This window comes from Lissotriton helveticus, chromosome 1_2 (genome assembly GCF_964261635.1).
Source record: "Lissotriton helveticus chromosome 1_2, aLisHel1.1, whole genome shotgun sequence".
Classification (NCBI taxonomy): Eukaryota; Metazoa; Chordata; class Amphibia; order Caudata; family Salamandridae; genus Lissotriton; species Lissotriton helveticus.
In genome coordinates, this window is record NC_136058.1 from 133,973,218 (window position 1) to 133,991,731 (window position 18,514).

The 18,514-nt window shown below is 44.3% G+C and overlaps 1 protein-coding gene across 1 annotated transcript in view; it reads right to left on the minus strand.

The window, feature by feature from the left end:
* PRKAA2 (protein kinase AMP-activated catalytic subunit alpha 2) overlaps window positions 1-18,514 on the minus strand; it is a 359,800-nt gene that overhangs the window by 225,773 nt on the left and 115,513 nt on the right. The window contains exons 3-4 of the mRNA XM_078670112.1: window positions 14,542-14,635; window positions 8,089-8,233 (exon numbers count right to left, since the gene is read on the minus strand). Coding sequence (XP_078526238.1) covers window positions 8,089-8,233; window positions 14,542-14,635 — 239 coding nt within the window. The remainder of the gene's footprint in view (window positions 1-8,088; window positions 8,234-14,541; window positions 14,636-18,514) is intronic.

Genomic DNA, 18,514 nt, shown 5'->3' on the forward strand with positions numbered 1-18,514 from the left:
AGTTCTGGCCGGCCCACGGGGTTGTAGGCCCGTATTTATGCACCGACATTTTTATTAAAGATTTTTGGAAAAAGCAAACGTAGTTGTCACGCGTAAATTGGTAAGTTTCGAATAAATGACCACTATTTCCGATATAACTAGATTACAGGTGAAATGGCTCAGCTCGACTAGTTAAGGGTTAAAAAGTATAGTACGCAGAAATATTGCAAATATGAATGGTCCAGGTTTTTGTTGTATGTGTTTTGCATTTTTGTACAGCCTAAAGCAACTGCTAAAGGTCCTGGTATTTAGCCTATACTTTATATGCTACCTGTGTCAGGAAAGTTGTTTTAAAAATGCCCCTAAGTCGCCCCGAAGGAGTGCCACCAGACCCCCCTAGTACGAACGACAATGACCCCGTACCACTGTAGGTTATCCCTTTTCCTCAAAGGAGAGCACGAAAGGAGAGCACGAGCTCGCCCCCCCCACGTTGTACCGACTGCCCTTTGTTCTGACACCCCCCCCTGCGCACGATCCGTAATACCACACTTGGGCGACCTATGCTATCCACAGGCTTCCGATAATCATCTCTCCCACACTAAACGGTCCACCTGGGCTTAAACGCCAAGTTGGCAGGGACTGCGTCCCGTGGAGATAGGCCGAGTATGTAGTAAGTAAAAGCCTTTTCGGGTTTATACGCGCTAATGTGTTTTTAAAATGCTGCCCCCGCCCCCTTCTTTTTCCCTCTTTCTGCAGGTCACATCGGAACGTCGATTAAAGTACGAAAAAGAAAAGGGTGATCTAGCGGACAAAGAGATGGGAAAAAGGGGTTCGATTATCGTACCTACACACGACGAGCGAACCATGACTATTTCTCTCCCTGAACTTAGCGCTTGGGAGGACAGCCTGAAGCGGAAACTACAAAATATGACTTCGCTTGGCACCCCGAATAATACAACCAAGAATGACGTGCACTAATGAATAAAATTCCTACATTTAACTAAATAGGGAAAGTTTAAGGAATATTCCGAGGTAAGGTTTACCCAAGTACCCTCCGCTTGGAGGATTAGGAATGTTGCCAGTGTTTTTAAATCTACTACCTCCTTTTTCGCGCCCTCATAGACATGAAACTCAAAGCTGCCCCATTGTTCTCACAACTGACACCCACTGTTGCCTCAGCCTGGAAACACATTAGCCCGACCAGGTTAGTTCTTGACCAATTGCCAAAAGGCGTAAGTGTATGCAACCAAAGCCACCAGTGAAGGCAGCCGACGATAAAAGAGAAGGAAAAAAAGGTTAAAAAAAAGAGCTTAGGATGCTAAGGATGCGCAGCATACAGGAAGAGATCATTTTGGCCAATAACTGTTCTATGTTTTGTCTCGGATTTTTGTAAATAATACATGTACTGTCTCCCCCGCCTGAGTTTGTGTGTACGTAATGTATGGATCTACGTCGTCCCTCTGCCTGTGTTTCCGTATTACTTAACCCCTGTTGTTCTGTGTTGTGTGCGCACTGAATGGCCCATTATTGTACACGTTTCTCTCTCTCTCTCTCTCTCTCTCTCTCTCTCTCTCTCTCTCTCTCTCTCTCTTTCTCTCTCTCCAAGTCATACGTGTACCGAGTGGTTCGTTTAGAGTGCGGACGACTCTCTCTCTCTGAGGGTCCCTCTGTTCCCTCCTCCCTTGTGTGGTAACGTTGTGCCCCACTGGCACAAACCTAATTGGGTCTCTTCGAACACAAAGGTGTTCGGCAAAATTGACAGGAACTAAAACAATTGTAACTTGCCATATTACTACCTCTCCTTTCTGCAAAACGATAGAACCCGAGTTGGTAATGAAAGAAAGGACAGGTAAGACGACTGATGTCCCCTAATCTGGCCTTTTATAGGGGCACTATAACGTCAATGGTTGTCTGTTTTTCAGTTCGTTAGAAATGCAATCCCCAATGCCCAGATTGCCTCACCACTCTGCACTTAAGTGCGGATGTCCAAAGCGTCCTCGCTTCTCCCGATTGACCCCAGCTCCCTGTCCAAAGCGTCCTCGCTTCTCCCGATTGACCCCAGCTCCCTGTCCAAAGCGTCCTCGCTTCTCCCGATTGACCCCAGCTCCATATCAGCTATCCCCGAAGCGTAATTGATGACCTTGATTAACCGTCGCTCCCCAAGAAAAGCATGTTTAACCTCTGCCCCCCTCTCATGATGATAACCCCCCTGCTTGCAAGAGTTAGTCGACCCCGAAGGGAAATGTAAGATTGTCAGTACTTGGGTTAAAAAAAAAGGGGTCGAGTCCCTACCTAAGGACTCGATTTCGAGTTTGATATAATACACTGTCGATAGGAGTCCGATTTCTCTCCACGTACGTCACGAATGAACGCCAAATAGGCTTACGAATTCAGTGGAAATGCCCTCCTACATACTCTATAAGTGATGACTTCTGACTGTGACTGATGAACATATCCCCCACCTACTTAGGATTGGGGACGGAATTGAGATGTATAAATATCTTCTCCTGCCAGTTTTTCTAAAACTTGTTTTGTACCCATTCAAAGATACAATTACCGGAGGAGAGGAGCTGGACGTGACGCACAGCCTGGCCACAGATCATGACGCACGTGTGACCTCAACCAAAGGTGGAGTCGCAGAGCAACGAGACGCGGGACGAGGCACCACTCTCAAACTCGGCAGACGAAGGAATGAAGGGCTGCCTTGAAGCCCTCGATTTGCTGACCCACTCGTGCCTGAAGTCCCCGTCCCTTTTGAGCCCGACTGATGGGCCTGCCTGCTCGTCGTCCTTTGCTCCTTTGGTCCCTTGGTGTGTTCAAAGATCTGATCCCACTCCGCCCTCTCTTCCCTTGATTATTCAACAACATCACCCTTTTCGCATAACTTTTGACTCAGAAAAGAAGAGCAGCTTTTAGATAGAATACGGAAGAAGAAAAGACACGCCGGTGCCCAGCATGAGGCACCCCTAAGAAGATCAGTTAGGAAAAAGGACTGTGATTTAACAGCAGAGGACAGATCGCACCCTGCAACGCGTAAGGATGAATCCGAGCTGGACCTATAGCTCCACCGCCGGTGCTCAACAGCGCCAACGAAAGAAGACGGACTACCAGAGCCTACCAGTGATGGCTCGCTGTTAAAAAGACACTGTGACGAAGACCCCCCCTTCCTGAACTTTCTGCCCACCCCTTGACTAATTGCTTGTATCGAACTGAATTCCTCCCTCAACCATTTTGTATTTCTTTCAAAAATGTTTCATCGGTCACTCATGTATTTAGTTTTCGAAAAGTCTCTTATAGCACTGACAAGACCCGAAGGTATCAGAGCACTTTTTACTGTATTTTGATGTCACCGGATAGAAAGCCAGAACCTGATTCTATAATGTGTCGGAACCTTTTTCTTGATTGACCCCGACTAAGTATTATGCCGATCTCTAGACTTGTATGAATAACCCAACAAATGTAAAATCATATGTACCACATTCCGCCAATCGTATCGACTGTATAGAAATGAACTAGCTTATGTAAAAAAGCGGCGACTGTTGAAAATGGCAATGTATATGCACATAAGCGGCGTTCATTTGTGTTCACTGTACCCCTTGTTGTAAGCAGAACGGATATCGCTAAACACTGACTGTGTTATCCCGCCAGCATAGACCCATGCACACACGTACACGACAGCCATTTTAGGCACCATGGCCTCTCTGCCGGTTTGTTGAACCCCCGGCACCCCTACCCGCGCGCACTGCTCATGCATCGGCCATAAGACCCTCTCCCTCTGCGTGACCCTGCCCTAGAAGTAACCCTCCTGCTTGACCCACACCCCCCATTTCCTCCCAAGAACACCCTTCCCCTCAGCTGATGAGCCCCCCCCCAACTGCACTTGGCCTTTCGACCTGGTCCCAAGTCCTAAGACCAAGCCTCGTGGATGTACACCCCCCTTTTCCGGCGCAGCATAACAAAACCATGATACACCAGCCGAAGTCCCCGATCTTATCGCCTGCCCAACCTTTGATCTGATCATCCCCTCCTGCCCTCGTGTCCTGTAGGAATGTCCGGCTGAGAGATCACAATCTCTTGTTACATTCAGGAGGGGAGGATGACATCTGAGCGACTGGTATGGGAATAGGCCTGAAGCTGGGATTCCAAGCATGCCTTTTTCCTACTTCAAAGCGTCTTTATTGCAATAAGGAATGTTTGTGCATCATAAACATGTGTATAAAAGACGAAGCCTCAGAGAAACTGAGTGTGTGGGCTATGGAGGGCACCAAGAGAGAGAGCACCTCCTGAAGGCACTATGCGAGTGTCCGAAATGACAGGCTCTCCTCATGAGAAATAAAACTCTGTTCTTGTTTTCCTGCTTCCAGCGCCCGTCTCTTTATTTGGTAATTGTTCAAGATGGGAACTAAGAGTCGTCCTGCGCCAGCAGCCTGGGCATCAGGTGCATTATGGGCTGACTTTTCCACACATGCACATTCACGCTTGCCAAGAATAACACACTCTAAACAGAGGACTCTTCTGTGTCACGCCAGACTCGTCGGGTCGCTATGGTGGCCCTATTATGATAAGGGCATACGGTCCGCCATTGCCCCACCACAGTCGCTAGGGAACTGCTGTTCCCTAGCAGTGTTTCAGCAGTCAGGAAGCAGGACCGCATAGCATATTGTTCATGCAGTGTAATACAAGTTTTTGGCGTTCTCATTGTGGTGTAAATTTTTTGAGGCACCGCCGTGGGAACGTCAAAAAACAGCCTGTCAGATAGGAGGAAACTCCTAATCTGGCAGACGGTCTGACTACGGATTTGGAGGTGCAGCGGCAGGGCAGACCCGGCGCTACACCGCCAAAGTCGTGATCAGGCTCTTCAAGACTGTGCTGTAACTCAGATTTGACCCTGAGGCACATCATCACAACTGATGGGCTAAACTTTCTTATGTCATTGGGAGAGTTATTACCTCTGCTCCAGATGTATCTTTCATGAAGTGATTTTCTTGGTAAGTGTAATTATAAAAGTAAGATCTTAACACCATAGAGCTGCTGTTTCCTACACCACACACTTGGAGGAAAAATCTGCTCCACACTCTTGGAGAGATCCATTGGTGCAGATGTCAACATAAAGGGAACCATTGTGGCATGATTATGATCTGTTCTGACAATGTAATGAGTGTACTGCCTTTCACATCGGAGAATGCAAGATAGGTATGCTGGAGATGTAATTTACCATGAAATGTCCCTGGAATACAAATGAGGCTATTACCTTTAATGAGACTATATTGATTTCTTTCCTGGGTAGAATATCCAGGGGAGGTTGGATGCATTGCACACCGTGACCCCTGACTACAATGTGGACCGTTCACAAAATTTTGGCTATGTCTTTCCTGCATAAAAAAAGACAGGCGGTTCCTTCCACTAGCCTAGCTTCTCAATGTTTGTTGTCCAGGACCTTTGTGACTGGGGAACTCTATTTTTGACTCTTTCTTTGCTACAGTGGCCACACTGATAAGATGGCAGTGTAAATGTTCTCTCTGACTTCGTTGTAATTAATACTATCATGAGATCTTTATTGCAAAGTTTGATAATAGTCCCTGGTGAGGTTAAGTTTGTTAATAAAAAAGGGACTAATTGTAATGCAATTTTCAAGGCACTGTCAAATAGGAGAGAGTGTTAGGGTCTGTGCAATTGTGACCACAGACTTGACCAAGGCAGTTTTGCATAGATAGTAAACTTGTTTTGTGCTGGTCATTATACACAGAGAGCAAAGATATTACAGCATTGGGAAATCAATGTATGATTTTGCACATATGCTATTGTTTTCTGTCTTAATATCTTGCTCACTGTCATTATAATGATGACTGGAATGCCAGGTCAGGCATGCTTGTTGTCCTTTCAGTTGATTTCATGTTGTATTATACATTTTATAAAGGAAATTCCATCAATTTTACAAAGACAACGACTGTTTAAATGGAGCAAACGTATTATGCATGGACGTTATTTAGAGGTTTCCAGGGGTCGCAGCTGTGACCCCTGGCTTGCCCTTTGCTACCCCTAGCACTACCTTTGCGACCCTTGGCCTCCGAGATGGCAAATTCAGTGCCAGGAGTACTGGGGCAGCAGGGGCTCCACTCTCTTTATTTTCTGTCAATTTGTTTGTTACACTAATAGTGAATAAATAAAATATATTAATCACTAATAGTGTATTAAAAATTGGAGGACAATAAGCTGGAATATGCCCTAACATGGCTACTGAGATAAGTAAAAATTGCTTTTAAATAAATGTTGTATTTGTGCTTGCGGATTGGAGTGTGTTTATGTGTGAGAGAGTATGTATGTGTGAATTTGTGTGTGTGTGTCTGTGAGTGAAAGTGGAGGTCAAAGGGCATGTGATGTCACTTCCTCTACCCCTGGCATATCGGTGAATTGACGTAGAAACTGCTACTATCCAAAACTCCAGTCTCGCTCCACCAGGTACATTAATCACCAGAGTTATCTTGACATTTAATTGTTGTCTGAAAATTGTTGGGCACACGAGGCACTCTGTAGCAGGTGCTTTTAAACCCATAAGATATTTCAAAATTCAGCCTCCCTCCAATATGTGGGGTTGCACCAGTTGCACTCTCACCACCCTAAAGCCAGCTGTGCCAACAGTACAATCTGACCTAAAGTAGAGATTTGCAATTTCAAGAATTTCGAAAATGTATCTCTCCTAGGTCTAGGCAGAATTGCGCGGTCCACCCATTTTACATCTGTGCCATGGATGAAGGACAAACAGTAGGCGGATTTCATTCAGATGCATCCAACTAATTGGAACAGTGCCTGTGTTAGCACCATGTGGTACGGTCCATGGCACTGCCCATGAATTGACTGTGTGGGCCTGTGGTTTCGACAAGCAACATTGGGACCCATGCATCAAACCAAAAACCGGTCGCGAACGGGCAGATTCTCAGAATCTGCCCTTTTGCCACCGGTATTTTTGCATTTGGGATGCATCATCCCAAATGCAAAAATACATATTGCGATTCCTATATTGCAATTGCATTTAAGGAATCCCAAATTGAGATTCCTTAAATGCAATGCATGAAAGTTAAAAAATGAGCGATTTCGCTAATAGGAGTAGCAATTTACCATGAAGTTGAACTTCGTGGTAATTTGCAAAAACTTTGAAAAATGCACTTTTGTGCATTTTTTAAAGTTTCATGCTTCGCACACAAGGCATGTGTGTGCAACATATGTGCAGAGATCAATTTCAAGGGTGCAACAGGGTGTCATTTTGACACCCTTGCACCCTTGAAATTGCATGAGCAATTTGCGAGTACCTGCTGGTACTCGCAAATTGCTCATGCAATCTCCAATTCATGCCATAGGAATGAATGGGACAGCATTCCTTAATTGCAACTAGCAATCTGCGAGTAGCAATTAAGGAATGTTTAGGAATCGCTATTTTTATAGCGATTCCTACATGCATAGGCTTTTGTGATTCCTAAATAGCGGTTCCTTAAAAATCGCTATTTAGGAATCGCAAAAACCTACGTTGATGCATGTGCCAGATTAAAACACGCAGTTGCCCCTCCTATATATTGGCCATGTTCGGTCAATGAGGATCACCTGGAATCTGTAAGTTTGTACTGCAATTCTGATCTGCACACACCCCATAATCACATTATTTCGCGCATACGTTCCTCATCCAAAGCAATTAAAATCGTGCCTAATTATGAAGATGCAAAGGTGCTCAGGGTTTGGCCCACAAGGTTTAGTTTCATTGATAACAATACATGAATGTGCATCCTGTTACAGTGTCGCCTCTGTTAAGGGAGAATAAGTAATGCAAAAACACAGAAATTGGGTGATCTGATCTCTTACCTCATATCAGTTTGGGAAATTCCATGTATCGACATTTGTGCAAAAAATACAGGTTATATTACATATCAAACTGATATTGGCGCTTTGAAATCATTATAAGAAATATGAACACAGTGGGTTCGGTAATGCAGAGTAACAAGCATGGGTTTGCTAATGGAGGGTCCTGGAACGTGTCACCGCCTGGCGCACCCGGGTGACAGCCGATAGTGCGCTGCCGGGAGCGGGGTGGATTCCAGGCGTGCTTCGCGGGTCACATACCAAAATCAGCTATCTTGGCGTTCATTTGCGCGTCCAGCAGCACGTTCTCCGGTTTCAGGTCGCGGTGCACCACCATGTGCCGGTGACAGTAGTCCACGGCTGACAGGATCTGCTGGAAGAGGCGGCGGGCCTCCGGGTCGTCGACCTGCAAGGAGAAGAGCAGCCGGTGGGTGGGGGCGGGGCTAAAGGAGCATTCACGGGGTTCAAGCACATATTGACAATGAGAGCTGCGAATAACAAACTAGCACGGAATCAGCGGCGCGAGGGGCGACGGCCAGCTGGTCGGCGGGCGGACTGCCCAGTTTTGAAGTTCCTTTGATGTTTGTGTTAATTAAAAGTTTCCATGTAACACCTCCTCCCATTCTGCATTTTGGAATGAGACAAAGGAGGAAAAAAAACCTGGGGCTGCCAAGTGAATAATGGTAAATGAAAAGAATGCCAATCACAGCAGGAGGTTTCATCCGACAAGCCATCTATGTTAATTGAATAATTCTATGTATGTTTGACAGGCATAGTTTAACGGAGTTTTCAGTTTCTGAACCCCAAAGCGTGTCTCTGATTTCTCTCAGTCACAACAAATGCCTTGGTTGACTTTACAAACACTGGAATGTGTGTTATACATCATAAGAGAGAAACAAACATTGTCAAGGCAAATAGCGTTAGATTCTTGCATAGTGAAACAATGTCTCACGCGTGCATTCATGAAATCTCGCGGGGCAGATTTACAATTACTGGCGCATCCCTGCATATCAGCAGGGATGCGCTAGAAATTGTGCGCCGCAGCTCCGCCACCCATGATGCGACGCATTTACAATGCGGCGCACCATGGGGCAAAAATGGCACAGATGCGTGACGCATCTGTGCCGTAAAGGTGACGCATTGCTGGAGTTGCGTCGCAAGCGCGACGCAGCTCCAGCAATGCTCGGGGGTGCCCTATTCTTCCAAAGCTGCGTCAAGCCTTAAGCCTGCTTGAAGCAGGCGCAGGGTTTTGACGCAGCATTGGCCTAAAAGTGACTGAGTGAAATCTTATAGATTTCACTCAGCCACTTTTGCGTGGTGCACCTACCCCGGAACGCCCACCCTGCGCCGGAACGCCTATATTCGGCACAGGGCTTTACAACGTGACGCATCTCCCAGGTGCGTCATGTTGTAAGTACCCCGCACCATGGCGCAGGATTTGCGCCGCCGCTGCGTCACGCAACGGTGGTGTAAATGAGGCACAAGGGGCTTGTAAATCTGCCCCCAAACATTAACTACCCCGGAAGCAACTTGCACTGTACATATCTGTAACTCTAGTGCATAAACACATGGATGAAAATTGCACTTTAAGAGTAAACATAAGCGGCAGAGGTTTTTTACACTAATGCAAAGGCAGATATATGTAAATTTGTTAATTGGGCTGCTACAAAGATCTTTGTGTACTTCATAAATAATACTTTATAATGGTAGAAGCAGCAGGTGTAACAGAAAAGTATGCAGAACATATTGGACGTTGATGCAGGAAACAGCTCTGGTGGGAGTACATAAACAACGGTAATTGTGCTACAGTTATTTTCAGCCATGTGGTCAGTGGAGCTATCAAACACTGTCAAGTAATCCCGCAGGACTTGTGGACAAAGTGAAGCAATGAGAATAAACTACCCTATCCCCAGAATGTTTTATGGGTAATTTGCTGAGTATGGCAATTTTCAACCAAGGTATATTCATGGCCCTGCTCACAGATGCATCCCAGTAATCAGTCAAAGGTACGTTTTGTCCAGTCTTAGTTGGAGAAAACATCCATAATCTGGACCACGTTAAATTGCCATTCTCGTAAATTGTGGATTAGTAATTACAAAATATATCAGATAATGGCAAGTGGTGCTTGCCCACAACTTTATGGCAGAAACTATAGTGGAAGAATGAATTTCCAAGAGTCTGTGGGTGAGGGACACTTTAAGAGTTTGGTGATCACAAGAGACACAATTTGAGCCTATCTTTGTGCGTAGAGACACATTCAAGATATTGCTAGAGTGTTTCCTTTCCCAGAATATCATTATCACAGAACTGTCATTATAATTAGATCACCGCATGAAGGTTCGAAATATATGTAGGAAGAATGGCAAATAATTACCCATTGAGAGGTAAGTGAGAGGAAGGAAGGTTAAAGAGCAGTGATAAACAGTCTCCTAAGCAGGTAGGAAGCATTACAAGACCACCCAGAGAGACAGAGAAGAAGACAGAGGGGGTGGTATTGAAAATAACATGGTCTCTATGTCAAAAAATATCCAAAACTGCAATTAAAAATTATTTTTAATAAAAGGGAAGGACAGCACATAGAGTAATAAACAATAAGGAGAGACAGCACTTGGAGGGACAGGACAGCACAGGGAGTAATAAACAATAAGGAGGGACAGCACATGGAGTAATAAACAATAAGGAGGGACAGCACAAGGAGTAATAAACAATAAGGAGGAACAGTACATGGAGGGACAGCACATGGAGTAATAAACAATAAGGAGGGACAGCACATGGAGTAATGAACAATAAGGTGGTACAGCACATGGAGTCACAAATAATAAGGAGGAACAGAGTAATAAACAATAAGGAGGGACAGTACATGGAGGGACAGCACATGGAGTAATAAACAATAAGGAGGGACAGCACATAGAGTAATAAACAATAAGGAGGGACAGCACAAGGAGTAATAAACAATAAGTAGGAACAGCACATAGAGTAATAAACAATAGGGAGGGACAGTACATGGAGGGACAGCACATGGAGTAATAAACAATAAGGAGGGACAGCACATGGAGTAATAAACAATACGGAGGAACAGCACATGGAATAATAAACAATACGGAGGAACAGCACATGGAATAATAAACAATAAGGAGGAACAGCAGATGGAGCAATAAACAATAAGGAGGGACAATACATGGAGTAACAAAAAAAGAAGGAGAACAGCACATGGAGTAATAAACAAGGAGGGAGAGCATATGGAGTACTACACAATAGGGAGGGACAACACATGGAGTAATAAACAATAAGGAGGTACAGCTCATAGAGTAATAAACAATAAGGAGGTACAGCACATGGAGTAATACACAATAAGGAGGGACAACACATGGAGTAATAAACAATAAGGACGTACAGCACATGGAGTAATAAACAAAAAGGAGGGACAGCACATGGAATAATATACAATAAGGAAGAACAGCAAATGGAGTAATAAACAATAAGGAGGGACTATACATGGAGTAAAAAAACAATAAGGAGAACAGCACATGGAGTAATAAACAAAGAGGGAGAGCACATGGATTGAAGAAATGTTTGTTGTATTAGTGTATAAACCGGCAGCAGAAAAAATTCTTCTTTGAAGTACAACTTACATTTTATGGATCCTTATCCGTACTGAAGATATTTGCATGAGTAAATTATGAGTTACATATTTTCCTACTCGCAAACAACTGATTGATACATTCTGAACTGCACATTTCGAGGAGTCTATATCAACCCACATTAGTGATTAATATGTTGTTCAATTCATAAATGGAACAGTAAATTGTGTAAATACGTTGAAGTTACCCCAAAAGCATCATGTGTATACTGGTCTATGAAATCCAGATTCAGTATTCAAGATACCCCGTGTTGAGCTGCTTATGGATGACGGCGCTGCATCCACATAGTGGGCAAGCTGGCGGAGAGCCAAAGGTGGTCCAGTCTGTGCCCATTCAGTAAGGATACACCAGTGTCAGGAGGCTCTGTTATGATAAGCAGTTTCTCGATCTTCCAACTGAGGAAGTTCAAAAGATGCTGTCTGACCCAAAATGTTCGATTTTCTATTTCTTACTGCGACCTGGCTCCACGCAGCCACCAAACCTGATATTGCCAATAACTAAATACCTAAGCAAAGAGGTACAAAATATTGTCACTTAGCAGAGAGTTACAAAGTGGCAGGGAGGTGTCCTTGGTTTATCAGCATTACCTCACTCAAGCTGGAGAGCTGTGGTTAAGATGCCCCGAGTCTCAGGGGCCAGATTAAACTGCTGGGAATAAAACAATTTGCTTAACTAAGGGCTGGTTCACTGAGACCCATGGACTAGTTAGAAGAGAAAGAGCTGCTAGGAACATCAACTACACCAGCAAACTAGTAAATGTCAAGGTCCACCAGGGGATAAGAGGCCGTACTCATTTGGCGCATTCACCATGCAGAAACACTTAGAACTGAAGCATGAGGAAAAAGTACACCAGGTAGCAGAGAGACACTGCTGGAGTAGAGGCACAGGAGGGCCCAACAAATTCACGCATGCCAGAAGAGGTACATTCTGGTGACATCATAAACCACAAGACCGAAGTATGTTAACAGAGGAACTCAATCTAAGATGAGGCAGGGACTTTACTTGTGATGTCAGTTCCTGCTAGTACCATATGTAAAGAGGGATACACATGTAATGTGAAAATACATTGCATTTGTATCCTCTTATTTTATTACATTCTTCAATTGTTTGCTACCATTTTAATCCTATATATTTGTGCCTTACAGTTGGAACATTCTTCTGGATTCCTTTTGATGTCAAGGGGAGTTTGAAGGCTTGGTAATCTCTTTAGTACTAATCTTTATCTTCAATCTAGAGTTACAAGTCTGCCAAAGATTTTTTTCCCCTTTCTGGTTTTTACCTGCAAAGGGTGACCTTCTTAAGGAGTCCTTTCTCATAGTTCCCAAACCCTAATCTGTGCTGGGTGGCACTCTGACTACAGGGAGGAGTTTTACTTTCCTTGGGCAATCAAGAAGAAAACTCAGCAGATCATCACAGGGCCCAGTTTTAATGACCAAACTATGGGGCCGATTAGGATGGCGGACGGACTTGCGTCCGTCCACCACCCCAGAGGTGGAGGGACCGTCCGCAGGGGCAGCGGCGGTCCCTCCGTGCAAATTAGGATGTGACCGCCACCCTGGCGGTCACATCCTGGATATTTAACATTGCGGTGGGTGCAGCTTCAAGCAGCACACGCCGCAATGTTAAAAGTGCATGTTTAACATTTACATGCACAAAGCGGCAGGCACCGCGCGGTGCCTGCCGCTTTGTGCATGTAAATACTGGGGGGTACCATAGGTACCCCCCATGTGCACCCCCCGCCCGCCTACACCCTGGGGGCCCGCAATGGGCCCCCAAAATCAAAAGTACACATGCTTTTCCACGGCAGAAAAACCGCCGCGGAAAAGCATATTTACAAATGCTTCCTAATTTGGCTGACGGTGTCTGATAGACACTGCCAGCCAAATGAGAGCTTTTCCGCCGCGGTTGTAATCCGACCGCGGCGGAAAAGCTGCGGACAGAAACCAAGACCCACCAGCCATCGTAATGTGGCGGTGGGTCTTTGGGGACTCCGCAGAGGATTTTCCGCCTCCTCCGGGCCGGAGGTGGCTTCCGCCGGCCCGGAGGAGGCAGAAAATCCTCCATCATAATGAGGCCCTAAGTTTTTTCTGAAACTGTGAAACAAGGTCATGTTATTTGTCTAGGAATCAGCAGGTTATTATCGTCTTGTGGCCTAGGTGTCTGCCATAGCAATACAATATGAAAAATATTAATTGTAGCTCTAACACTTTCCTCCTCCCTGCTTTTTGACTCTTATCTGCTCCTCCACCCTTAGTGGTTCTACCCCCAAGGCAATGTTCTCTCTTTGAGGTTATCTCAGGACTTAAGGATTACCTCAATGCTGCTTAGCACACTTGGCCTTCTGAACCTATGTAGAATACTGCTTTATTGGATCAGCCCCAAGAAAACGTGCACTCTATGAGGTTATCTCAGGACACACACACTATCTCAATGCTGCTCAGCACACTTGGACTTTCCGTACCTATATGTAGAATACTGCTTTGTTGTATGAATCTTGCTCAAAAACTGTTGTGAAGCGCTCCAATACCCTCGGGTCAGGCTAGCGCTATATAAAACTCCTTATTAATAATAATAATAATAATAATAATACATATTTTTAACATGTAAGATACTTTCCCACCAGTCTCTGTAAACATCACATTTCTAAAGCATTACATCTTCCTATATGGTAAGTAGCGAACTGTGAATCACTAGGTAAACAGAATCTTTGCCATCCTAAATGTGTCATTTAAACGTGATGGTTTAATAGTGACTGTCATTAGTGCGGTGTGCAAGGCAGACATTTTAGATGCATGTTTAAAGCATAGTTGCCTCCTTCTTTCTATACCTGCTTACATCCTTTCTTTCTTCCTATATTTTTAACCTCAAAGCGAATGATCTTCTTAACAGAAGGTTGTTGTTACAGTAATACTATAACCATATATATTATGGCAATTGTTTCTGATGCTACATTTTTCTACTACCATTCTGCATTTCTGATTATTGTTACACTGAATATAACATTGAGAAATAATGCATTACTAAACCTTTAAAACTCCAGATGACTTAATCTTAAACAATGTTATTCACTTACCCGGCCATTTTTGCAGATGTAGTCAAATAATTCACCACCAGGCACATATTCCATAACCATGAAAAAATCTGTAGGTGTGCTGATAACCTGGTACCTAAAAATACATGTAAAGACAAAGGCTTTAAAGAGCAGTAAGCACACACAGGTGATGTTTGAGGATCGGGGTGTATATTAGAGGCTTCCTGGCCATACAGAAACCACTCCTCAAAGTGCCCATGTGCAGGTACTAATGTTGCATCAGCACCACCTGGCCTGCCATTATCCACATTGCCCTAACGAACCCTAGGAGAACCTTAGCTTGGTACTGGGTCAACAAGTGATGGAGCATAAATACCCTTCTCAAATATCACAGACCATCCACGTGCAAGTGAACAAGCCTCACCTTCTCCCTGTGAAAATGGTGCGACTTACTCAATAATTTCACATTGTGGGGGTTATTGACAAGCCACTTGCGCCGCTGGTGCGTCACTTTTTGTGACGGCGCTTCTTGCTGCCCCATATTTACAAGGACACGTGAAGCCACCCTGCATGGCTTTTCGTGTCCATGTAAATAGGGTCCCTTTACATGCAGCACTATGCGTGAAAGGGGCGTGCCATGAGTGCTGCTGTGGGTGTTCCCACACAACACCCATGGCTTCTGCCGCATTTCCAGATTTACGAGATATCGTAAACATAGAACGGCGTCAGAATGCTACACCTCCCAACAGGAGGCATAGGGAGGTGCACAGAAAGAGAAAATCACCTCTTGTGATTGTTTTTGTGCAGGAAGGTGTCCTTTCCTGCACAAAAACAATCATCCCCGCAGCGCAGGCACACTTGCACCATTGTGCAAGGGTGTTTGCAATGGCGCATAGCAACCCATTGTGCACCAGCGCAGGGGAGAGCAAAAGGATCCGTCATATGGTTGTAGATATGACGCATCCTTTTGCTTCAAAAGTAAGGCAGCGCGGCACTGGCAAATGACTTGCGGCACCGCACTACGTTACTTTTTTTGTAGATAAGGTCCCAAGTGTCTAAAAGTCCAAAGGTTCTGAAGGACCAATAGCAAAATATTGCAGTACTTTTTCTGTGCTCCAGGCAAGTCTTGTCCTCCCCAAGGTTTTTGGGGCTCACCTTCTCCAAAAACACCTTTGAAAAACTGTGAGAGAGGAGTGCTCATTTCAGCACAGTTTCCATCTAAGTTAAGTAATGATCCATAAGTCTTACACACAGTTCAATAATCTGGCTGTGCAATTTCACATAGTCTTTTAATTTTCCAAATGTGCATAGCATCTTTCTTCACTTGTGTATTTGTTATTTTCGTTTTTCCATTACACATACTTCTAGCAGATTCTCGGTCACACATTATGACTGGGAATCTACCTAAAAGGGGTAAACTGGATAAATCAAATGTCCTACAAACCTCACAATTGCAGGCCATAGACCACAGAGCTAGACAAAACGGATGAGCTCATACAACAACTAGACTGTTAAAGTTAGAGAAATGACATGATTTGACAGTAGACAAGTTACAGTAATACAAGTGCAGGCCTCAGTAGTGATAAAATAATGAAATAATCAAGATAGATAATTAAATATCTACACCAAAGTCACGAAATGATAACAGCCACAGCAGTAAGAGCTATCTAGAGGCATTGAACTCATTTTGCTTCCATTAGTGATGTATGTCGATTTATATCGCATTTAATGAAAACACCATATTGTTTAGCTGCACCAATGTAGGTGAAGCTTCACAAATGACTAGCTCAGCATCTGAGAAATGTATATGTTCTGTATTTTCAAAGGTCCTCTTAATACTTGTAATAAGAAAGTCAGATATCTAAAACTCTGAGTAGCTTTCAGTTTCTGGCACATGTATCTTTTCCATTGCTGCTTAAAGAACGGAACTGGATAACACGTAGTGAAGTGTGAGAGGGGTTAGTGTTACATGCTCACTTTCTCACGAGGCAAATAGATGACTCTCTTTGAGTGCTTATTTTTCCCTTAATGTAAATGGTTGACAAGTAGGCATGGAGCCACTGCACTTTTTCTCTCTATCAAGTTTAGCATTTAGACTTCATAACCCAGAGTGAATTTTCTCTTACATATTAATATTAATATTTGTATAGCGCTCATATCACCCCCAGGGGGGTCTCAAAGCGCTGGTACGCATACCGGTGTGGAACCCATCCTGGCTTTCCCTGTGAAGTGTCCACTCCTGGGCACCCCCAAGGTGAAGCCAGGCATCCAAGCGCTGCTGGGGCCGTTGTGGAGGTTAAGCAAGCTATTGCCCAGAGTTGCAGGGTGGGACCCATGATTAGAGTAGGCACCTAGGCGAGAATTATCGAGTCCGCGTACACTGAGCCCAAGATCCTGCCACGTCGGGTCTTGAACCCTGGTCCCGGGCCTGACCTCTGCTTCAGGGTCTGCCGCCTCTAACCAGTGAGCCACACTTCTCCTTTATATCACCTTTATATATATTTCTGAAAAGCTACCATTTCATTAGGCACCATTAGCCAATAAAAACAGAAGGTATTTGACTGCACAACACCTAGTACCAACACTACTATTCATGCAAGCAAATCTACATTTGTTTAGATTCACATTGCACATGGAAGAAGAACCATGGCTAAACCAGCCCCAACCATTCTCCACCCAACTACAGAGTGCATATTAAAGCTGATTATTAGGTATGCTGATGCCTTTATTTGGTTCCTCGGTTTAGCTAATTGCTGCATGAGCAACATATTACTTTGTAGTAGTTCCATAAAAAAAATTATTTCCCTTGATGATGACCAGTTTGGTCAAGTAAGGGCAAATATATTTGTTGGGCTTTTACAGACATGGATGTTGGATGAATTAGCACCTAAGAATATAGGGCCTTATTTACAAGGCATTAATGTAGGGTGGTGCCGCAAGCCATTTGGCTGGGCTGTGCTGCATAAATTCCAAAGAAAAGGGATTCATCATATCTACAATGATATGACGGATCCCTTTTGTCTCCCTATGCTGGGGCACAATTAGCTGCCATGCACTGACACAGGCACCCTTGCGGATGCCTGCAATACGGGTATGATTGTTTTTGTGCAAGAAGGGACACCTTCCTGCACAAAAACATTCACAAGAGGTGATTTCCTCTTCCTATGTGTGCTGCAGAATGCAGCACGCATATAAAGAGGAAAAACGAGGAGAAATGAAAACATTTTTCTTCGTTGTGCCTCCCCAGTCCTCCCCTGGGGAGAAGTAGCATTCTGACGCATTTCCAGGTTTCCCATTTTCGTAAATCTGGAAATGTGGCAGAACGCAAGGTGGCGTTAGGTGTCCTTGTAAATATGAGACAGCAGGTTGCGCCACTGGTGCGTCACAAAAAGAGGTACATCTGCAGCGCAATGGGCTTGTGATCTAGACAGGTTTTACTCTAGGTGTTATGTATGTAGTAGTGACATTTCATGGATCACTATGGAAGGGAGTTGGAAGTATAGTCTTGCAAGTTGCATATACAAAGAAGTGTGACTTGCAGGTAGGAACTAGGTTGAGTCACGATATTTGGAACAGCCATGTCTGAATAGTTTTCCCAAATTTTCAATGTCTGTTGGTAATCTATAGACTTCTTGGGAGATCTTTTTAGCCTTTTTGAGAGCTCGCATGTCAAGGCAAAAAAGGAGCTTCTATTAATGCATTTTTGTTGGGAGTAGCGAAACCCAATACCCTGGCGGCATTGTTAGCCCACCAATAAGTCCAATATGGAGTCCATTTTAGATTCTTAAATGTATTGGTAAGCCATCCATAAATACCATATGGATTCCACTAGGAGCGACAGAGGCCATCACTAAGTACAATGTGAAGTCTACCCAAAAGCAAAAAAAGATCCATTTCAGGAAGCAATGTTTAGACACCTAGATGTAGTATATGAGATAACCCACACATGATCTCAACCTTGAGAGGCAACGTTAAACCACCTAGTAGTAGCATATGGAGATTACCCAGTAGTAAT